This window comes from Vidua macroura, chromosome 3 (genome assembly GCF_024509145.1).
Source record: "Vidua macroura isolate BioBank_ID:100142 chromosome 3, ASM2450914v1, whole genome shotgun sequence".
NCBI classification, from domain to species: domain Eukaryota; kingdom Metazoa; phylum Chordata; class Aves; order Passeriformes; family Viduidae; genus Vidua; species Vidua macroura.
Genome location: NC_071573.1, coordinates 68,698,322 through 68,722,278, shown reverse-complemented (window position 1 = coordinate 68,722,278; position 23,957 = coordinate 68,698,322). Strand labels below are relative to the sequence as shown.

Genomic DNA, 23,957 nt, shown 5'->3' with positions numbered 1-23,957 from the left:
AAATCACAGAATCATAGAGTGGTTAGGATTGGAAGGGGCCCTAAAAATTATCTTGTTCCAACCCCCCTGCCATGGAGAGGAACACCTTTCATAAGATCGGGTTGCTCAGTCACATCCAACCTGGCCTTCAACATTTAATGGGATGGGGCATCCACAGGTTTTCTGGGCAACCTGTTCCAGCCTCACCACCCTCACAGCAAAGAATTTCCTCCTAATATCTAATCTAAATCTACTGTCAGTTTGAAGCCATTCACCCTTGTCCTGTCAGTACATGCCCTTGTAAATAGTCTCTCACAAGGAAACAACTTATATTTAATTCTAGAGGGTTTTGATACAGTTGTAACAGAGAGATATTATTTTTTTTTCAGAATTAAAATGATCCTCATGTTCTATTTTACCCACTCTTGGACAAAATGTATAGATTAAAGCAAATAAAGAATCACAGGAGAAAATGACTCCTTAATAAATCACCCAGACAAGCTGTACTGATAGAGAAGCTTACATTTAAAAAATGAATTATAGTTGTTGATCTTATTTGTTCAGCAAAATGGTTTTCACAAAACAGGTCTGTTGTAATGCATTCAAAGAGAGCAGACAGTTAATGCTAAAGAAACACAGATCCTTACTAAGGTGGTATTGAACTGCTGCAGTGACAAGCAGGGAAAAAAAACCTGCTTTTCCAGGATGAATTTTGTTTATGAATTGCATATGCATTATACAGGAAGTGAGGTGTGAAGCAGTAAGTGAAGCAGCTCCTTTTGTTAGAGCAAAAGGAAAACCAGACAAATATTTGGGAAAACCAGACAAATTACTGGACATGCAGAACTTTGGTTAGAACTTTACATAAGATGTGCTATACTGGACCGGTTCTATACAGACTCAGCTTTTAGGTGTGGCATGATACACATAGTACAATGTACTTAAGAATTTCTCTGTTAGTTCACCAAGGACTAGATACAGGGGTAAGAATGGGCTTCATCTTACCTGATCAGCTGTCAAAACTGAAGCACCTGTGCCTAACTGAAGCACCTGTTCTCTCTATAGCCAACATAGAAAAATTAATTATCTGAATAACAGCTTATTTAGTCACCTAATTTGATACTTGCTTTAGGATAGGATGAATGTTAAACTGTTTACTCAGTCACTCTGCTGTAGGTACCTGCCCTTGGAGAAGAGGTGAGAGTGTCCTCAGATGTTGCATCTCTAACTGAGGTACAGTCAGCCCCACTTAAATACCCTTCCACTTTGATTGACAGCTGCATATCATTGATTGAAGAATATCCACAATACTTAGTCTCTTGACTGTGACCTGAGTTTCTCCTCTTCAGGAAAGACCCCAAAACTGCCAAGATTTTCTATGCTCTAATTCTTTGCTTCTGTTGTTCACTTAAGACTGAAATTTATTACTGCATGTGTGCAGAGTGTAGCATGAAGAGATCCAGATTTTATCAATGAACACAATAAAAAATAGCAATAGCAACAACTGTCTGGTGAATTAATTTCAGACCTCTCTCCTTCATTTGTAATCTAGAACCTATAGAAACCAGGCCAACAGACAATCAGAACTTTTCCTTTCTCTTTCAATCACACATATCTCTGATAAAGAAAGAAGAGTTTGAGTGTAACTCAGACTTATCTTTTAAGAAATAAAAATTTATTGATAGTTACCTTACTTGTAACCGTGATACATTTTTAATGTGTGGGTGAAAGAGCAGTGCCAAATAGTCAGTGCTTTTGCTTCTTTTCAGTTGATAACAAAATATGTATGGCTTGTATTAGTAAAGTGATCTGAACTTTTCACAGGTGTTATTTTTAGTATTTTAAAATAAATATTTGGTTTGGCTAATCTAAGCTGTTATTATGCTTAGGGGAGAAATAAGAATCAGTTAATGGCAAATTTGTAAGACAAAATCTGCATGTAGCAAAGCCCAAGTAGGTAGAAGAGAAACCAGTCAAGGCAGTGGAGTACATGTGACCTTCTTTATACCTGTCCATTTCTCATGTGCATATTCAGGTACTCTCCATTCACGCTGTGACCATGCAGTAGGATTCCTGAACTGCTTCGGGGACGTATTTCAAAAACAACTTCAAATTTCAGGCCTAAACTGAAGGATTCATCTGTGAAGTAGTAAGAATAACATTATTTTTATACTGAATTAGTGATGAAATTGGACATTTATTCAAAGTCAAAGTAGAACATCAAAGGGTGGATTTTATTTGTTCTTAAAACTATTGAAATGTGATGTGCTGTCAATGACCCATTTCAACTTTTGTTTTGATTGTGTTTGCTTGGAGTGCTAATAAAGGTTTATTTACTTTTCCCATTATTTTAAAAATGTATTTTGCTTAAAAATATTTCTTAGCAATGAAATGGACAGCAGAAAGTAAATTATCTGTATTTTTTGGCAGTTTCTTATTGTGCAAATTCCTAGACACTCAGCAGTCATTATTAAGTGAGTGGGAGTTCACATGAGCTTTGATGACTCAGTAGGAGAAACTCCCTTTTTCAAACTGGTTACAGGCCAGGGAGAAAATTAGAAACACTTGTCTCATTCTTCTTGGTGCTGGCAGTGAATAGGGTTTTGCAGTTTCTTTTCTTGTTCAGATCAGAGCCTATGTGACTGAAACACCCTCCTAAAACTCTTCCTGGAACACAGCAGGCCTAAGTGACAGAAAAGATATGTTCTGTCATGCTGTTGTGTATCAAGACATGCGGAAAGCCTTTCTGCAGGATTTTTAAATTACTTGTCATTTTATTAATTAAAAAAATAAGGGATGACCATTTGATGGTGTACTTGATCTTGGCCATGTTGACTTCTATGCTAATTTTTAGCATATTATGGTCTGTTCCCTCATTAAAATTGTCCCCTTATGAAAATTATTCTTATTATTTGAAACACATTTATACATACAGATGTGTTTATTTAACAATGTGTTAAGTTTCACAATGACATTGTGACCTGTCAATATCATCTGCTTAGCACAATAGTGATCTGTTTCTGATAATCCTTACAGCTCACAGCCTTGGAAATTACCACAGTCTATAGTGAAAAATGCCATTCTGAAGCACAGTGAATACCACAGTCCTATTTTGGGATGCATTTGGTTAGGAGTATATTACCAAGGACGACATATCCTCCTTCTGATGAAAAGTATGTTCCTGCTTCTGATGGGCCTTCAAAGCACGGTGTTACACTAAATGTCTGTGAAGCTGAAGTAAGTGATCTTCCATTGAGCTGTAAGTTGCTGAGACAGCCACTAAAGCTGTAGACAGAGTTAATCTGAGGGGTAAAAAAAGCCTTGATTAGTAAATAAACTGCTTGTGGAAGGAAACAGATTCTTCTGTCATTATTTTTACTTGTTTATAAGCTGTAAGGATGTGATTGTCTGGTGCATCAGTTTTGAACTGAAAAACAAATTCCAGAGAAGGGAAGCAGGAAAAATGATTCTCATAGCCTCTCATGTCTTTTTTATGACTTCAAGGTAATTCAAGCTTGTGCTGTTTCTCAAACAATCCTTACTGAACTGGGAGAAACAAAGCACAAGGGCAAGGTAGTGCTACACATATACCTCATAGCTTCAAGGGAAGAGAGGAGTCTACTTTTTCAGAGTGGTTTATGAATCTTGTTAGGCACATAACACTAAAGATTACCTTGAAAGAGAATGTTATGTTCATTTTTGGCTTAACACTCTTTTCTGTATACTTCAGTACCAAGCTGTAGAACAGAATACTGACCTCTAGGTACTGTCTTAAAACAGAGGTACTAGGAGAACATCAAAATGTCTCCAAAACTCATTCTGTATCTCAGACCTCGAGGTGAAATTGATCTTACCTAATGTTACTTGTCTCATGTAATTTTTGATTAGATTTTTCTTAGGATTTTTCTGTTCCTCATGGACTGTTGGTTTCCCAGCTGCTGCTGCAATCTGTGGAAGCCTAACCCAGCTACCACCAGCCCAGCCCTGTGGAAGCTTTGCTCTATACATGAACTAAGCTCTTTGCTCCTTAGCAGGATGAGGGTCAAGATCTTAATAAGATTATGTCTGATCTCGTCCCTACAGTCAGCTGTTGTATTAACTTTACACAGAGGTATGGGGTCTGTACATAGAGGTCTGCTTTACCTGGATGTTTTTTACAGCTTTTCCAGGAGCTACACCTCCAATATAGAGTGGTTCAGTAACTTGCCAACTATTCGCATTCCCATCAAAAGATTCTTCTAGTACTCGGAGACCATCAATTATCAAGCGACCAATATTTTTGCCTCTAATAAATATCACCTAGGAAGGGAAGAAATAAATATATAATATATATAATATAGATAATAAATATCACCTAGGAAGGGAAGAAAAAAATGTGGAAGATTACTTTCATTTGTTAAGGGATCACTGCTGTGCAGTGGAAGAAGATGAGACATTTGAGAAGAAAAGTGCCTGAGCGATACTCTACAAGCCTGTTTTGCTAACTGCCAGTATTCTTTGCTGGATAACCCATTTTTTTCACATTCACAGGAAGGCTAGATAGTAAAACTGCTGCCTTTCTTACATTTTGGTGTACAAGACAGCGGTAATTAAGGTGTCATAAGGTCTACTGAGATCTACCTATTATCACTGTTAGCATTTTCACAGTCATCATTATTTTTATGGTATGGATTTATCCAACCTGCTTTAAATGCTTAAATGCCCAAGTCAGTAGTTTAGTAGCTGTAGACTTCCTCTGTAGTTAATGAGGAGAGAGATACCTACAGAGGGGAATTCACCTTGACTCCTAACACTGTCTTTTTATTTTCACAGACTACTGAGGTAGCCTAAGACGGCTGTACTCCTTTCTTAGGCACTTCAAAGACATTTGCTGAACAAAATTATTCTAGTCTTTCCTTTAATAACTCATTTAACTCTTAATTGCCTTACTGCTCTGCTTGTTTCCTTCATTTTTGTTCAGCTCTTAGTGTTAGGAACTGCTGAATTTTTATAACTGACTCACTTTCCTGTCCCTAGTTAATGACTTAATAAAATGTTGCGTGGAAGATCTAAAAATATTGATGGAAGTTTCTCAACATGTAAGCGTGTTTATGAATACACGAGTGAAAAGTCCCTGAGCTGTCACATGAGTAGTGTCTTCACTGCAGCTTTGACAATATATGCCATCATGATTGCTTTCTTTTACTTACATTGTGCCACAGACCATCATTGTATTTCTCTTGGCTCTTAATCCTTATCTTCTGGTGACCGGCGTTAAACATAAAGATGAGTCGGCCATGAGCAACGAAAAGGGCCATGAAGTTGGTCTCTTTTTGATCCGAAACGTAGCAAATCATTCCATGAGATGAGTGAGTTTTCAGACTGATAGAGAACTGAGCTCTGGCACATAAAAACACAGAATTAACATTAAAGCAGATACTTCTGATGTAAATCAAACATCAGGCAGAGGAAGACTGAGATTTTCCTTTCATCCAAAAAAATATTCATCTGCTTTATGGAAGTGGGATTTCTGAGAAACATTCTGTGCTGTTTTTTTGAGCAGAAGTCAAAGCTGGAGAAGAAACTACCTGGCGAGGAACTTGTTTTCAAAAATTAAAATCTCTAGAGTGAATAATTTCAATGCAGACCACCAAAATCTGTCAGTGCATTTCCTTTTATATTAAACAGCAGGGTTGGGGTAATTTTTAAGTGTGATGGCACAGAGGCCTGATGTTTAATATTATTCCAGACTTGATTGAAGCTTCCCCTTCCTTGTAGTTCCTTGTGAAGTCCAAGACAGCATAGGAAGTCATACCATTGTTGGTTTGACATTGTCACAGTGAAAATTTCTTGAGTGATTGCTATTATTACTTATGATCTAAAACATGGCAAAGCTGTATTGGTGTAGGACAGTGCCGGAACTGATTCCTCCTTCTGATGTCAGGTCTAACCTAGTTTCCATTCTTCATATTGTCTCAAGCACCTATACATTCCCGATGGCATGTGTGTATACATTCCACAGACACTCAGTCCCTTGCCAATATTAGTTGTTTTTAAATGACACAACTTTTTAAAAATGAACATTACAAAAATGAAGCTTTAATAACCTTTGGCAAATAAATATGTGTTTCATGAATGAAGGTGTGATGAAGATATTAGAGATTGGGTTTTCCTTCATATGGTTGCCATCAGAACTGCCCTAAGTTAAATGCTATTGAATTAAAATGAACATAATGATTTTTTAATTTAAATCAGGAAAGAACAGTCTTTTTTCTGAGTTAGTGGTCTGGTATGCTTCCAGGAAGTGCTGTGTTGTTGAATTTATAGTCTTTAATGGAAAGTATTAAACCAAAATCCTATAGGATTTTGAATATTGCATGACATATTTTTTGGGAGCATGAATATTAAATTTAAACAGTATCTGAACTCATTATTACTTAGATTTCCATTATGGCTTGAATTGGACCAGGTTTTCATAGCTTTATGTCCTACTGCACTGCGGAGATTAAATTCCTGACAAGGTCCACTCAGCATGTTACTGCTTCCTCTCTGCTTTAATGCCTTTACTTCTTGTATAAAAAGACTGATTATTGTGCATTGCTTGTATAGAACTAACAACCTCAAAAGCTTCACACAAATAGTCAAGGAGACACATTTTGTTAATACACAATGCAGATGAAGATTCCACAAAAGGGATGTAACTGGAAACACAATCTATGTTTTTCTCTTACTCAACTGAAGCACCTTTTAAGATAACCTTATCTTAAATTTAACACAAAATTTAGCCTAAGATACAAAGGAAAAAATCCAGGGTAACAGCAGAAATGTGTCCCTTTAAAAAAAATAAAAATTGAAATACATCTTTCTCCTCCCCAGCATATTTCATTTTTATTTATAAAGTCACTTTACCTTTGACTGAAATCCTTTGGTATGTGATCAAATTCTTGCCGGCTGTTTGCTGTTCCTCCAAATTGATAGGCATGTTCAGTTGCCTTGGGATTCATGGGCAAGTGGCACTGAGGCTCTCTTTGCAAATTCACTTGATACAGTTTTTTGAGGCCAGATGAGGGCTGTGAAATCTTGTCTTTATCTCTTCCCACCTTCATAGAAAAAGAACTGTTAATCAGAATTTTTAGCTAAGATTGGACATAATAAAATAACAGTATCATTTAATATGAACTAGTAATATATAGTTTCCCTACAAAAATACCAGGATTGTTTCTGAGTCAAATTTTCCTTGAACAGATCTACTATAAATTCTGATTTAGGACAGAACAAGGGATAAACAAAATACCCGTGTAGCTAACATAATTACAATTAAATTTTTTGCAGTTTTCCTAATAAAATATTTTTCTCTCTGCTTTTGGTCGTATCACCTATTTTATAGGCATGAGAGGATATGCTTAGACTAAAAATTCTGCATGCTGGAGGGAGGTTTTTTCCTCATTTATATTAATGTGTGCTAATTGTACCCAATAGAGAGCCATACAGAAGCAGATGAGAACAGAAGCAAACTTTTTGCCTTTAGAGTACAGAAGAAATCAAAAAAGCTTGTTTCTGAAGTACTGTTTTTGAAGAAGCCAGGTATTTTATTAGAGTTTTAGCAGAAGAGAGTGATGCAAGTGTAGGCCAGATAGATCGTGTCAGGGCAATAATTTCCAGTGATGGAATATGTAAAGGAACAGGATCCTGTTCATATATGTGACCTTGTCTTTATGCATTTTAGATCCATAATTTGGAGAATTTTGGAAAACTCTAGAGTGGTACTGGAGCAATTTGTAGCAGACCTTTTTATTACGGTTTCCTTTGGCTTTTGATGAGTTTTTTCCTTTCTTATAGAGAAGAGCAACTGGAGGAGATTCAACAGGGCATCCATATAAAGATGCTTGAACTTTCTCAGAGTACTTCTGGAAATCTTCCACTTCAACCTCTTGATCCAACCTGTGTTTCAAAGAGGAGATGACAAGAACAACTTTTTTTTGGTCAAGTGTTAGAATTGTCTGCATAAAAATCTCAGAATTTTACATTTATAGTTTAAATTATATTGAATGGGCAGTTGTTCATTCTTGGATCATGGATTAAAGTACAGATTAATCAATCAATGTATGGGTAATGAGGACAGCCTATACTACATCTGCCTGTTGTATACATGCTGGCATAAACAGAGAGTGTCAATCTGCAGCATCACATTCAACTTTTAAATCTGTATAAGAACATTTCATAAAGCAATTAAGATCAACACATTCTGACCATTTTTTACATGACCAAAGTCCTAACCTCCCCAGCTTCTGTGAGATGCCTTAATATAATTTTGTTTCAAAGGCAGACTTGAGAGCTACATAATATAAATGTAAATTACAGCTATGCAAATTATCCATTGCACCCACAGCATTAACAGGTGCAGTACCGAAAGCTTATTTCATCAAGTTATTCCCACCTTAACAATATCTTAACCTAGCAGATCTGTGCCAACAGATTCCATGGCAAATAAGGTAAGAATCTTATTCACACATGCTGTCTAGCCTCACAGAATGAAAGAGGAATTTTTATTGTGACAATAAATCACTTCTCATGAGCTACTATTCAAGCTGTCAGGCAGGGCAGTGGCTGCCTGTTAATGTGTTTGGGAGGATGTTACTCACCTAGTGAAGTAGGCATTGCTTATGCAGCCAGTGAAGTTGGCTTGCTGTGTTCTGAGGGGAGAGCCACCAAAATAAAACTTCTTGATGCTGTCTGGGCTTTTCCCTGCTCTGTCCTTTGCTGGGTTCTTCTTGCTCTGTTTCTTGTCATCAACAGTCAGCTCATACCTGCAAAGGCAAAGCATCCATTTTGCAGGCTAGCTTTGGAAATGTCAATGCCAGTGGGCAGACAGCACAGTACATGCACCCAAACCACTCCACTCAGTGCATACAACACTCAGTGGTACTGCTCAAAGGCATGAGAGAACCTTGATTTCAGCTGTGCAACAAGTAGCAGTGCGTTGGCAAAACTGTGTACAGAGGCCCAGGGATGTAATATTATCCTGCAGTTAATTGTGAAGTCCAAAACTGTACAGCGAAGAAAGATAAACTAGGGGGTTGCTGATGAAGGGATAGAGCCACGTTTTGGGTAAAATAAGATGCAAGCACATGCTAATTGTTTATGCCCTTATCCCTTTTTCCTTCTCTTTCATCACAGTGCATTGGTGTTTGAGCTTATACAATGTTTTTTACCTAATCTGATTTTGCAACCCACTAATTGTTGCAGAAGTCAGGAATGATTCTCTGGCTTTATAAAGAACTGAGTATACTAAAGCATCAGACATTGATTTTGTTTTGAAAACTCAGGGAAACATGACAATCCCCAAAGTTATTCCAAGCCACCTTTTCACACCTTCAGCTTTTCAAACTGTGATTCTTGGATGCCAGAAGTCATAGGTACAAACCTTCATTTCCATTAGGAAAGTAAGAATGCTTGTATCTCATAGGTAAGATTCTTAAAGAAAGTTGCTTTGATTATGTGACTTTCTAAAAAAAATTTAAACATAAAAACAATAGTAAAACATACCAATAAACCAAAGCTTTAAAGACTTTCAAGGAGCACAGAGAGAGACCTATTCCCTGCTGCTGTATTTAGTCACATTTGTGGCTGCCAGTGCTAAAAATATTTTTAACATGTTTCACTGTGTACATCCCAGATGAATGCTTTATGTGAAGATGCCTCAATTACTTTAGGGTTAACTGGGAATTGTTTTAACAAATTAGAAGAATCAATCTTGTTAAAAAATTAATCTCATGCTAGCCTTAAATGTTATTAAACTGTTTTCTTACCTGAGAACAAAAGAGGACTAAGCTTTCAGGAAAACTATTGTTTTCATTTTAATAAAAATTCCCATGGTCTTGAACTCAGGCCCAAGCTGATCAGTGTTCAATCACATTTTAAAATGAGTCACTTAAAAAAAGCCCCACTCAACTATCACTTTAAAAGTGAGTGTTAAATCATAATGTGCTTTACAAGAAATATTTATGTTCTAAAGGTAGAGAATAAAAGATGCTGTACAGCTTTACCTTTCTGGGGTGACAGAAGTAATGATGAAATGGGTTTTTCCATCATTGTAATTTCGGTCTGGTGACTGAATTTTGGTTCCACTTGCATTTAAAACCACAGCACCTCTCTCCATAGAGATGGATAATACATCTGACTGAAATACAGACAAAAGTATCTTCATAAGCAAGTATTACACAGAAAAATTAACAGTTGTGTGAATTTTCCTGTTGTGTTTATTTTTCTTCTGTCTGTGTTTCACATTTGTGCTTAATTTGCACAAAGATATACTCTGAGAAGCAAAACAAGAGATGACATCATTAGAATTTATATTCTTGCCAGTTTTAAAGCCTGAAATCTGAGAATTTTGGTGCTGATTATGTCTCATGTACCTGTCACATGAACTCCTTCCATGTAGCACAAATGTATAATGTTTACATTTCATTTGTATGGTACTGTACTGAGCAGCTGTACTGTATTGAGCAGCTGTTGCTGCGAGATTCCTGCTGTCATAAGACCAAGACTTTTTTTCTTTTTTTAATTCCCTATGATCAGACCCGTTCAATCACTCAAAATTATCTCAGAGATAAGATGTGCTATCTGGGTCAGGCGTTCGGGATCACTGTGCCACTAGCAGGAATACTCAGTTCCATTAGAGCAAGCACAGCCACTGTGCACTGGCAGGAATCATTCCGTCTAATTCTGCCTAGTGCTAAATAGCTGAACTTCTGTTTGTTAAGTAGGGCACTTGGCACCTCATAGGATTAGAGCTGTTGAGTTAAAAACCTGAAGTGTTGTGTGCGAGGCCTCATTTATGCAAACGGTGTGGGGGAACCGACACGGTTACTGATCTCAATTGAAGGTAATACTCCAGGCTGCAACACGGGAAAGTTCAGAAGTGGTTATCGGTGTCACGCAGCCTCCTCTGCTGCACTGCTGATGATATTCTGCAAGCGTAGCAGAACAGACATTTGGGGGGTGGTTGCAAATGTTCTGTCATCTGAGCTCATGCTCGCTGCAGATGTCAGTCTGAACCTGCAGCATCTTGGGATTGCTTTGTCTCACACAACATTTTGTGAGTGCAAGTCCATATTTCTGCCCGTGGCACACTTCTGAGGGGGTATTTAAAGCAGCCTGGCTTCCCATAGTTGCAAGGAGCCATTCTCAAGTGCAGCTTTTCCCAGTCACACATGGAGGTCTGAGTGCCATCTGGGAATATAGGCAGTTTTGTGACTGATTTCTGTCAGCTCAGCAATGCTCAAAATGCCGTGCCACTAATTCAAACAAACTTTGCTTCTCGGTGATTGTCTGGATGGCAAATGTCAGGTCCTTAATATTATTTGTACTTTGGTAGCACCTGCAGGTCCAAATAGGGATTGCACTGCTGCTGAGCACAGCAAGATGCTCTGTGCATTTCTGCCCTAAGGACTTCAGCGAGCACAAGTGGATACATGTTAATTCTAGGCATATGATCCAGTTCTCTTCTCAGCATCTAAATAATGTCGAAGCATTACCGGTTTTCATCTGTAGATCAAATACAAACTGTAAAAATGAGGTCGCCAGTGAATGCTTTTATATTGCAGACTGCTTTCTCTATCATGAAACCATAAAGTGAGAAATTGTATTATTCCCCTTGTATTCTCCTGGGAAAAAAAATGAAAAGGTAAAATAAAACAAACAGTAAAAAATAGATACTTACTCCTTCAGAATAGTAAAACAACAGCCCACTGGGCTGCAATGTCCGGAAATTAAAGCCTCCTTCAAACTCAGTAAAGAGAGACACTTTTTGGCTTGATGCAATGAAGCTCTCACCATTGAAATATGCATTGCGGGACATCTGTGTATTAAATAAAACAAAATTACAAATGCAGCTCAAAAACCATTCCAATAATACAAAGAATGAGGCTATTTCTTTCTATTTTTTTTAACAGTTGCAGCCAGTTCAGTTCTAAAAACAAATTTTCCTGCATATCTTACCCTAATTTGTATAGTCATTCTCTCACATCATGGGAAAATCTTGAGAAAGTGTAGCAATTTTAGACTAAGTCAAATTATTCCCATCTTCCTGGGATCTTGGCCGCATCCTAAGTCTGCTGTTGTTAAAGAGCATGACAAATAGAAGCAGAGGTGCTCATGCCCCTGTCTGAGCTGTGTGGCACTGAGTCACAGTTCCAACACATCACATATTACTTTGTGTGCTGTGCTGGGTACTGGGGTAGGGTGGAGGGTATTGGACATGGTGCTCTACAACCCTCAGAGTCTCACGAGCTAAGCTAGTCCAAGGCAGGACAAATTGCAGATAGCTTCTGTGTTGACAGAGGGTGAGGTGGTGTCATGAGTTCTACAAGCAATCCTTCCTCTTCACAGGTTTGCAGCATAGCTTTTGATAGACATGGCCACAGGATGAAGACCCCAAACACTGTCTGGATTTGCCAGCTTAGTGGCAAGCTAAATGGCAATTTTCTCAGAGCTAATGTGTCGCACTATGACACGAAATAACTTACACACAGATGCTAGATGTAAAAGGGGGAAAGAAAAGAACTATAAAAGAAGTTTTATTTTCTGGCTCTACTATATATAGTAACTTAAAATGACAGTGGATTGGAGGGTGAAATTGCCACCTCTCCAGCCACACTAGTCAAACTAACAGTCCATTAATTCTTTCTACCTACAAAGAGGAATGCAAAACAATCATTATTTACAAGAACACTGTGAGAAAAATCAGTAGAAATATGTAAACATCAGAAAGTATAAAAAACTTTTAGAAGAACTTTAAAACTCTCAAAAAAACCAAAACAACACTAATGCTGGTGCAGTTAGTGTGTGTGTGTCATAAAGGAAGAGCTGATCTGGCTTAAGGGGAGAACTCATTTGAAGGGTGAATATTTTGCTGTCTTTTCCATTTCACACATCTGTATTAGGATGAATGTAAGGATGATTCTCCTTGTATCTTTAAGAAAAAAATGAATTACATTGGAATATTTCCATTCCGAATACAGTACATAATTTTTTTCAGATTGAGCTTTCACATTGCAATTTCACATATGAGAAGAATTTTAAGTGAAACACCTTGTGCTATAGTTCAGAGTGAAAATTGGTTATTATGTCAGCAGGCTTTACAGACACACACAAACCCCTCACCTCTGCCAGTCAATGAGTGCATGGTCATTTCCTTGGTGGAAGGCTGTCTTTCCATTGTCTGGAGTAAAACTCAAGCTCCCAGCTATATCCATTGTCAAAATTTGCTGTTATGTCACAAATGGTGTTATGCTTACCAGTGAATCCTCTGGGCACCCATAGCTGATTCCCAGGGTTCCTGGTTCTTCCAACAAGTTGAAATCCTTCTTTTGGAACTGGAAACCCTTCATGCAGCCTTTAAAGCCGATACTTCCTGCCAGATGTGAACTAATGCTGTTGGACAACAATGCCAAACAAACTGCAGTTAGATAGCCCTTGCCTTTCTGAACAGGATTTTGTTGCCAAAATGTTCTAAAAGGCCTGGAAGAACTTCAGTCATTTGCCTCACTAGTGCCCAATTCTTGCATCTTTTTATAATATAACTAATGAGCCCCACACTATGTTTTGTAAAGTCAAGATGCACCAATTGTAGAAAATATTATGTATTTATAACTACTTACGGTAAAAATAAATGGATTTTTATCTCAGTATTTTTAGCTTTGAAGAGAAGTTCTGATTTAGGTTTCCTGTCTTGCTTTTAATAGCAATCTTCATTATTGCCTTTGCAAGCAAATGGGTCTCTATTTCTTATGAAAATTAATAACAGAGGTCAGGGAAGTAAGAGTAGATTCTACTTGCTGATGTGTGGGTTTACATAATTTTAAATGAGAGCGGTGAGTGGGCTTTCAGTATGCTTTTTATGTCAGACTTGAGGTAGACAGCACAGCAGTGCATCCCAACTGCTCCTACTCATTAGTCTCAGTTTTTCAACTCCACATCTTACCAAGATACCACAACATTACAGCACAGGGTGATTATAATTGAATTTATCCTCACAATTCTCAAGGTGCATGAAGAAGTAATTTGCATAAAATCACAGTGAGTTGCATAAAATCACAGTGACGGGGGCAAGGAAATTACATGGGAGCTACTGCGTACCAGTCCAGGAGATAACTAGGGAACAAATACACTGAAGGAGTGGGTGTGAAATCCACAGTTTTGACCTGGCTGCCTGGAAGCAGTCTTTGTCCTTTAAGCAAGATGTACCTTAGCAGTGGGACTCTCTTCACCTCACGTGACATGATACTGTTGACATCTGCTATCTGCACTCGCTCTCTGTGAGTTATCTCACGGTAAGGCAGATATTGGGAGCATGGCAGAAGAATCAAGAGCTGGAAATGCCTACTTTTTTGCATTGGCAAAACCAGACCATCAGAGGAAGTAGTGCAGATGTACATGTACAGGTCTGAAATATGGTGAGAGAAGGAGTGCTGTAGGGGCTTAATTTGCTCCTCAGTGAAATCAGCAGGAAGGCAAAACCAACAGGAAGGCTTCTGTCATCCTTACTGGGATTTGGACCAAAGTGTGGAGTATCAATTAACCACTATAATCTTTACTCTGATTGACTCTCAGGCTGGCTGGATGTGACAAATAAGCCTTTGTTTTAAATGCTACAACATTTTCTAGAAACAAGCAATGAAAGAAAGGCTTTCACTTAAAGAAAGGCTTTGAGTTAATTTCTTAATTCAGTTAAGAGTTAAGTTCCCAGTGCTCCTACCTACCCTTAGCTTTCTGCTTTATGCAGTGAGTGAGGTGGGACCAAAATAACGTGTGGTGGTACTTCCAGATTCATTTATTTGGAGAAAAAAGGCAATTGACAGAGAAAAGTGCATTTGAAATGAATAATATGCTGCTTTAGAAGACTGTTAGACTACTCTAAGACTAGAGCTAGTTTCCCCATGCTGCTGCTGCCCTGCAAAGTTGGTTAAATGTGAGTCTGTCTGCAAAGAGGAAGCATAAATATCAATAGTAGATAGTAGTAGCAGTAGAGAGAGAGTAGTACATCATCAGTAGGATAATAACTTATGTTCCTGATGAAAATAGAATGATGCCACCACATTTGGCCCATACTTTGTGCTGTCTACTCTTGTCAAGAGAATGAAAGCTGAGTACAATATCAGAGACAAAGTTGCAGCTCTGCTTGAATAATATCTGTATATATTTTTAACATTATAGTTGATAGTATTTTTACAATGCCTATGGCTTTTTTTTTTTCTGATACCGCTTGTTAATAGAGATGTTATTTTTCCTGCTTTGACAGTACCTTCCAGGTGTTTTTCAGAATAACCACAATCTGCTTGGAAAACTGCATGCATAATTCATGTGATTCATCTTTTATCCTATATTTGTGAACAAGTCTCATCTGCCATTGAGCTGCTCGATTGCCTAAATTTCTAGGTCCTTCTGGGCTTTTTCAGTGTTCGTTAGGCTTGATTAATGAAAGTAATTTTCACCATCCTTCTGTACTTTCTTTCTAGATCATTAACGTATTTAATATCAGCCCTGAGAGAGATCCTTTGAGCATGTGCCATAGACTTTTTATACTGTGAAAACTGAAAAGTTACTACTGTGTCCCATTTTCTCTTTCCCAGCTGCTTTCCAATCCACTGCAGCATTTTCTCTCTTCACTCCACTAGCTTTCTTAATAGCCCCTTATGAAAGACCTTTGTAAAGAACTATTTGAAAGGACAGGTGAGTTATACTCTGTTCCTCCCTTGCCCATTACTTTTGCCTGCATGTTCAAATAACTACATGGGATTGAAAGGCATAATTTTTCTTTACGTGAAGTTTGTCACTATATTAAAAGGTTAAAGATTAAGTATTTTGTATCTCAGATGTTATTTTTCAATAGTTATTTTTCAGTAGTTATATTTTCAATAGCAGTTTCTTCTGACAACAAAATAAAGAATAAAATTTCACGAGATTTACCACTAAATCCCAGAAGCTGTTGCACAACATTTGCCTTTTTTTTTTTTTTTAACATGGAGGGTATTCCTCTAAGCAGTTGTGACACTTGAAATAGCACCCTTTTGAAAATTCTGGCCTTGCTGTCTGACCCTGGGAATGAATACTGCCTATCAGAAGAGCATGCTCTTTTTCAAGCAGCCAGTCTGCTCTCAGAGTGTGACTCTGGGGTCCAGCAGATTCCTATGGCAGGAAATGAGAGTTACACAGTCTACTGAGATTAAACTGCATTTCTGTCAAATGGTACAACAGGAAAATGAGACCTTTTCTTTTCTTCTCATGCCTACACAGAGCCAGCTGACTTAGATCCAAGAGAGCCTGAGACGAATCAGAACTGAAATGCTTAATGGGAAGAAAATCATCTTTAGATTTGAAAATGCGATTGGTCTTGGTCACTTTTTGCAGAGCAAGGAGCAATACCAATATCATATGTTAACATATTCTTTGAAAATGCCTTTTTGTTTGAATAACACAACTGTTTCTGTTACCCTTACTAAAACTGGACTAGTGTCAGTAAATTTTAACTGTGTTGGATCAAGCCTAGTCTTCAGTACTTAAGAGCTCTGAGAGACACTTAGAAGAGTGTCTGAAGGGTTTTTTCATATGATGTTGATGCCAAAGAATTTGTTTTATTGTTACCCCTTAAGGACAGGCTATACAACTTAACTTACATATGGTGATTAATTGAAAATACTGATTGGATCCCATTTGTAAACCAACCTGGAGTGCAAGATGTCAGCAGGTGCTCCTCCAATGTAAATATCTGTGAACGGCATTGCTGTTCTTTCATTGTCCACACTTTTTATGTGTCTTCTGTCTACTACCAAGATCATCTTCTTGGAATTGTGATATATAATAGAAATCTGAAAAGAAAAGCATGTGCTTAAAAATGTAATCTTTTATAACATTTATATGGTGATCTTGCAAAATTGATTGCATCTTTATACTTTCTGTTTAAAAAGTTCCTCCCATTTAACAGAGAATTTGTTTGTAAATTGGGAGAGGCTTGACAATGAATACTAGTAGGAAGTTTATTTTGATGTCACTATTTTTCTGTTGACTGAATCCTCAGGATATTTCAATTAAGAATAAAGAAAATGCATCAAATTCTACACTGTGGCAAACAGATAAGCTCTGTAAACTTCAGAATGCTTTCTTGATTTATCTAAAAATAAATAGGGCATACTTTTAAAAAAATCTTATTTCATTATCAAAGCATAGAAAGTTTAATTATTTTCTGCTTAAACATGAACAGACCTATAGTCACGAATCAGACTTTAAATGGACATAAAGTAAAAGGCAGGAGAAGCAACTCACTACGGGAGGATTTACTACTATCACAGTTACATTGACTTACTGCAAATTCCCTGAAACTAAATACAAGTAGATATTTTACATCTGCCAAATCCCTAAAATACTGTGCATATAAAAAGGTTGCTACCAAATCAACTCTCTCTTCAAATGAAATGGGAAATGCCATAATTCTTGTAATGCAGTGCATAACAACTAAGGTGGCCAAGTTAACATAATGACATGGTTTTACTTGAGGAAAGTTTTATATTTGATATAGAGAACTGTCCTTGATATAATTTCATATGGAATTAATAAAACTTTTTCCCATGTGAATGGTCCTGTCCTTGGCTAGTAATACATACAGTCTGTCTACAAGCACTGATTGATTAGGAGGCAGGGACAGTCTTCCCTTGCTTCTGCTTGATACTGGTAGGATTTGCATGCACTCTACTTTTCTGCCTGTTCTACCATATCATCACCTGCCCCTCATCCTTTTGCACCTTTCATGGGCATTGGAGCAACTATTTCTGCTTGGAGCCTCTGGGATAGTTGGTCAAATGGCTGTGATAGTAACCACATTTGTACCTCATGAAATTTAGCATCGTTAATCCTAGCCTTCTTCATGGAGTCCTCGAGAAGCATGGGTCCATTGCTGAAACCAAAGTCATAGCGGAGGTACAAGAAACCATTGTGCATCTCTAGGCTGAAGAACATGCTCTGTGTAAAACAAAACAGCAGTCAGAAAAGGACTATGTGGCAGCAATTGCAAAAAGTTAATAAAGAATGTTGTGAGACTGACATTGGGAAAAGCATGCTGGGAAATAAATATTTATTTGCAAAATTGTAACACATTTTCTATATGCTTATATTTATAATATATGTGTATATATGCACATGCATACATAATTGCTTTATAAGTGGCACTTTTTGAAAGACTTGGTGAACCATTTCCTTATAGAAATAGTATTTGGAAGCACAGTGATATCATTATTCTTTACCAGTAAGGTATTCCTAATGTAAACACACCTATTCACTGTTAAAATAATACCACATGCCCTAAATGAAAGGTATTATACTGGTAAAAGCAATGTTGTGCTCAAATGGCCATGTCTGCTTTAGCAGGTTCTATCACAATGTCTGTAATCGCTCAGGATTTTGTCTTTTCACAGCCCTGATCAGCACTGATGTATTTACTGAAATAACAGCAATAGCTAGAGTGTATTTACTATGTATTTGGTTTCTAGAATTTCTGAATGTTCCTACTTTACAGTTTCTGTTCTGTGACTGGGTGACCTAAATTTTATAAACAGGAGCTGCACTTTAGAAAATCCTTAGGGAGTGCTTGAAATGAAGATCTGCACCCTAGAATTAGTCTTGTTCCACAACTAAACATAAAGAAACAGAAACACAAGTTTACTGCAAATGTGCATCTGGGTTAATGCTTTCAATGCCAATGTTTTGTCTTCTCTCCTAGTGTTCATGGCTAATGGAAACATGAGAATAACAATTCTCAAAACCTTACTGCAGGCCAAGAACTGTTGTCTTCAACATAAATAAGCCTGCTTTCAGAAGTCACTACTTAAAGTAAGTAAGAGTAGGTTTTAATCTAGCACTTCTAAATGAAACTGCAGCTTGGGTTTGTACTGAATAGCATAAACTTGAAAATGAAGCAAGGATTACATTCAGAATATTTATGAGCTGTCTTTGCAGAATTGAATAATGGACCACCAGACTTTCTAAAAGTGCTTGTGAGCAGGCATGGTCTCCCACAGCTGATATCCAACTTGATTGCAGTTTCCACTGACAAATACAAAGTGCATATATCTCCAAGAAACCTCTAGGTGCTTTTGCTTTGAAGAAAAATAAGTGCTCTGCAATAAAGGCTCTTAAACTTTTAACAGCAGCTGCTTAGTCAAAACCTCCTAATGAAGGTTAGTGGTAGCACACTATGCTGCAGAGCAAATTGCTTCCCACAACCCTCTTCTGGAAGTTACTCTAAAGGCAAACTAGAGAGTAGCTCTTCTAATAACAGGGGATTTTTTTTTCTTCTAAATGCTTAAAGCAGTGTTACATGTAGGTGTCTAGACAAGTGTCTGTCTGTGGACTGCATCTGCATAGAAAAATGTTTTCTGTGGCTTTTCTAAGTTGTAATCCACACAGAACTCGTGAGCTTGATATGGAAATGCCCAAAGACAAAAAAAAAAAAAAAAAAAAAAAAAAAAAAAAAAAAAAAAAAAAAAAAAAAAATCCATGTTTGTCTTCAGAGGATATAGAGACTGCATCACTTTCACACTTCAGAAAAGCTCCTGACATTTGGATCAAGTCTTTTTATTTGGGCTGCTTTCTATTTTCAGTAACTTAAATATTTAACTCTAGTACACCCTGAGGCACAGTTATAAAGTGGCAGCTACCACAAAGTGGCTGCTTTTTGGGAGTTACTTCACAGAAATTTCCCATAGCTTTGATTGAGCATTCACATTTAAATAAAGGGACAAGAATTGGGCTTAACTGGAATCCATCTTGAAGTATCATCACTAGGATATGACCAGTTTGAAGTCCTGACTGTCTCTGGATGGAAGCAGAGTCCAACTCAGGGCCTTGGCTTCCTGAGGCCTTTGCAGAGCAAGTTCCAGTTCCCTCCTAATGTATACATGCACCAGACAAACACAAAGTATTTCCTCTTCCCAGAAGTTAAATGTGAGGACATAAACATTTTGGATTTTCCAGATATTCTAGGTACTGGGGAACTTGTGGTACCAATGGATAAAGGGTACCAGCAGGACTTGGAACTCACCCCATTAATCATCAGCAGGATCAATCCATTGTCTGTAGGCGTTCGAACTTCGATGTCAAATCGAGTCACCTGGCTGAATTTTCCCCTTCTCTCAATGTTCCTGGCCAAGGCATAGCCAGAGCCATCAAAGAAATAGCTCACAGCCCGGCTCTGAGTGAAAGCCAACTTATCTCTATGGAAAAAACAAGCAGGAAAGGATTAGTTGGCATGTATCCATTTTAATTTTGGGGAACTTAAATGCCTTTACCTATTTTATTGAAATGATTGTTCTGAACTTCTGCTTCTGCCTGGCATAGTGATACTGATGACTTCCTTTCAATTTTTTTCTGGGAATTTTTTTCCCGAGAAATAATGTGTAACTTTGAAGGTGCATCTAACTCCTTCATCATTACACTGTGCTTTTATCCTGTGCTATATGTAGAGCTCAGGAAAATTCTTTGCTCATCCTTGTAAAGTGATAGGCCCACAGCACTTCCTCATTATAAGGATACACAGATATGTCTGTTAAGAGCTTTCCCAGTTTGTGGAGAAATCCATTTGAATTCTCCAAGAACTTTAGCTGACTCTGGTATGCTCTGTTCTGAAGAGCAGCAGCTTGCACTCCCTGTGGGAATGGTGTGGGAAGCTCATTTTCTCTATCCCAATACTTCCTGCATTTCTTCCCAGTGCATGCTGCAAATTACTCTCCTTTTCTTTCCAGAGTGGGGTTGCCTCTGTTGCACTGTTGCTGCCTGTAGTGTGAGCAAAATGCCTGCTGTGTCTGTGCTAAATGAATGCTACAACTTCTACTTTAGGAGCTGCATTTCCCAGTTTGTGAACGGCTCATCTAAGGAATATCTGTGGTGGCTTGAAGTGCATGACAGGAAGAAAGTTCTGTATAAGCTTTCCTAGCTGGGGGTGGGACTACACTAAAGGTTATCAGGTCTACTAGACCTGACTGGCTGTGGCTGTATCATTTGGAGCAACATGATTTGAGTCAGGAGAAGCTCTGTCCTAGGCAAGCCAGTGGGGTAAGGAGGGAGCCTGGAACAAGCCCCAGCTAATGTGGCAGTTTCCTTTACGAAGACATGAAGAAGATTGTGAGATAGCTAGTGGAGACAGCAGGAAAATCTCAAATAGAACATCTCATGCTAAAAGGGACTCATAAGGAGTCAAACTTCCATACATAAATATATTTATAAATAAATAAATTTTAAAAATTAAACTTGTTGATAAAATTAGGAGCAAAGGACGACCAAGTTCATCCTGGGACAGCTCAATACCACTTTCAGTTTTTTAATCCGGAGCAGGAATGAGCCATCAGGACCAGCACTTGTAAGAAACGGGAGCGATGGAGTGAGGATGGGACTGTCCCCTACCTGGCACAAGGTGGCGATGTGGTGGTGTCGATGTTATAGACGTGCTTGAAGTTGTACAGGCTGATCACATCGTCGTTCAGGGTCGCCAGTTCCAGGCAGCCGATGAAGCCAGGTAGGTTTAGGCTAGGAGGGAGCTGTGCAGAGGACAAGGAAGTGTTAAAAGGAGAAAGGTGGCACTCTTTAGTTGGGTGTTGTGAGAGCATTTGTGCCTGGGGTCAGTTTTGTCCCTGTGCAATTCGTATTTTCAAAAGAAAAGATTGATACTGCTGAGAATAGTCTTCACAGTCCTTACCATGGTATGGCCTTTGGGCTGTAAGTAAAAAGGGAGCACATAAATGGTCTCACAGTGAGAGAATTAGGCCGGGTAAGGCAACTGCAAGCAAAAACTTCTTTTGTAGTTTTGATGGGAGCATGCTTGGAAACAGGGAAAAAGGCTAAGATTTGACTAATAACAGAGCTTACTCAATGTATTTGAACAACTCAGTGGATATTTCATATCAAATGCATACATATCCTTCACAGCTAGAAAAAGAACACCATACCATAATTAAAGAGAGATAAATGAGAGAGCTCTTTAAACCCAGGAGACAGGGATTCAAAATTTGTGCCAGTGGGTAATCCTCAGTAGGTATTATTTTGAGCAGCTAGCAGGGATGTAGAGACTTCTTTTAACAAAGGTCACTGCATATGGAATTTAAACAGCCACACTGGTGAGGGGGAAAATACAAAAGAATAAAGCTAACAGACCTATACCATTCTTTTTATATTAAAATATTTTGCCTTGTGGAACAGGTGTGATAACACCTCTTGTACTTCAGAGTTTGATCACTGTGAGTAGCTTTTCTTCATCTTCTCATTATTTTCATTTTCTTATGATACAATAGTATAGTAATACAGCAATACAGAATATAAGTAGCTGTAAAATTACATTCTCATCTGCAGCACAGATATATTTGGTAAATTATTATGTTTTTTCTTTTTTTCCTTTGTTTCTTCTAGTCTTTGAAATTATGTTAAACATGAGAGTTCTAGTGGTTAAGTGGTGCATTTCATATTTGCAAAGTGTGTAACAGGGAAGCAAAAAGCTTTTAACAAATCAAACTCTATGTTATAAATAAAAATGTGAGGTGTCTTTTCTAAGAGGGAAGGGACCCATATGCCTATCAAACAATACCGTGAATCCTTTTCTTCCTATTTCCCTTTCCACTTTTCTTCACTGTCCTCTTTTCTTTTTCCTCTGCTATGCTCTGGAACAGACTTAGAGGGTTCATTTGCTGGATGACTTTTTGTATGTGCGTGTGTGTATAAAACTGTTATTCAGTGTTCAGTCCTATTCCCAGGCAGTTTGCACCCAGGACTCAGCAATCCAAAATTCCTGCCATGGCATGTGTCTAGTAGTCATAATGATGCCAAGCTCAGGAATGCATACGTGTATTGATTTACTCTTTCTTTGTTTTTATGTTTTTAGGAGAGCTGATTGTGGGTCAGTATTAGGATATTTTTTAGAACCTGCTACAGTTAGCTTAAAGAATTTAGGATTCTCTAAAGTCTTTCTAGGTGTGCTTTTATTCAGCCATGCAATTTTCACAGCCAAGATCATTCATAGCAATTTTTAAATCCCACAAGAGGAACTGATATGTTCACAGAAGCAGGTAAGTGAGGTGCTAGTTTATGCTGACTATTAGGAACTAGACTGATGCTACTGTCTCACACAGGCCTTCAGACACATTTTGCTCAGGCAACTTTTCATGCTGTTATAAGTCTAGATTTAAACCAGTGATAATTTAAATTCAAACAAATGACTATCTTGTTCGTTTCCCACAAGATCCTAATATTAACAATACATTACTTTTCATTTTTGTGACAATTGTAAAAGAGAAATTCTAAGTACCAAGAACTCATTAGCATTGAAAAATACTGGTAGCCTGCAAGTTAGGTTGGACTAATAGGCCTTTGTTTATGCATGCTATTTAACAGCTAGCAACTCTTCCTTTTAGTACTTTTCAGGAAACCTGAACAGCAGTTCACAGAAACCTGATCATCAAATATGATGATCAGGTCAAAATATGTCAGGAAAAAATCTTCACCATGGCTAAAACATAGAGTTCTAAGATGATAAATGACTAAATAAGGACTTTTTCTTTATCTACCATTTCTGTGTTTAAATGGAAGTCAAGCAAGGTTAGTTTGCACTATTTCATTTTGAATAGAGAATATTTATCTGACCAACCTTGAAGCCAGGAGGCACTCCACCAACATAGAAAACAGCATTTTCAGGTTCCAAATTAAAAAGGGAGCCAGGACCAAGAACCTCTCCCTTTTTGATGAATTTTTCTTCAGCTGTGCTGCTAAGACTGGGCACAGTTAAAAACATTTTGCCATGTCTTCCGATCCTGCAGAAAAGAATTGTAAGAGAAGAGAATTTCATGTTGGTCAGAATTACAAAAGAACAAACAAGCCTCCAACTCAGGGGGTAACTGAAAACAGGAAAGGTTTTATATCCTTGGAGAAGACTACTAATCAGGAAGTAGAAAAAGGGAGGCATGACA

The 23,957-nt window shown here is 37.8% G+C and overlaps 1 protein-coding gene across 1 annotated transcript in view; it reads right to left on the bottom strand.

Moving 5' to 3' along the window:
* Positions 1-23,957, bottom strand: part of LAMA4 (laminin subunit alpha 4) — a 96,229-nt gene that overhangs the window by 6,015 nt on the left and 66,257 nt on the right. Inside the window, exons 21-35 of the mRNA XM_053974038.1 lie at positions 23,639-23,801; positions 21,409-21,542; positions 20,051-20,222; positions 17,842-17,973; positions 16,684-16,826; positions 13,257-13,392; positions 11,681-11,818; positions 10,005-10,138; positions 8,601-8,765; positions 7,746-7,899; positions 6,868-7,058; positions 5,169-5,358; positions 4,123-4,278; positions 3,122-3,281; positions 1,988-2,118 (exon numbers count right to left, since the gene is read on the bottom strand). Coding sequence (XP_053830013.1) covers positions 1,988-2,118; positions 3,122-3,281; positions 4,123-4,278; positions 5,169-5,358; positions 6,868-7,058; positions 7,746-7,899; positions 8,601-8,765; positions 10,005-10,138; positions 11,681-11,818; positions 13,257-13,392; positions 16,684-16,826; positions 17,842-17,973; positions 20,051-20,222; positions 21,409-21,542; positions 23,639-23,801 — 2,299 coding nt within the window. The remainder of the gene's footprint in view (positions 1-1,987; positions 2,119-3,121; positions 3,282-4,122; positions 4,279-5,168; positions 5,359-6,867; positions 7,059-7,745; positions 7,900-8,600; positions 8,766-10,004; positions 10,139-11,680; positions 11,819-13,256; positions 13,393-16,683; positions 16,827-17,841; positions 17,974-20,050; positions 20,223-21,408; positions 21,543-23,638; positions 23,802-23,957) is intronic.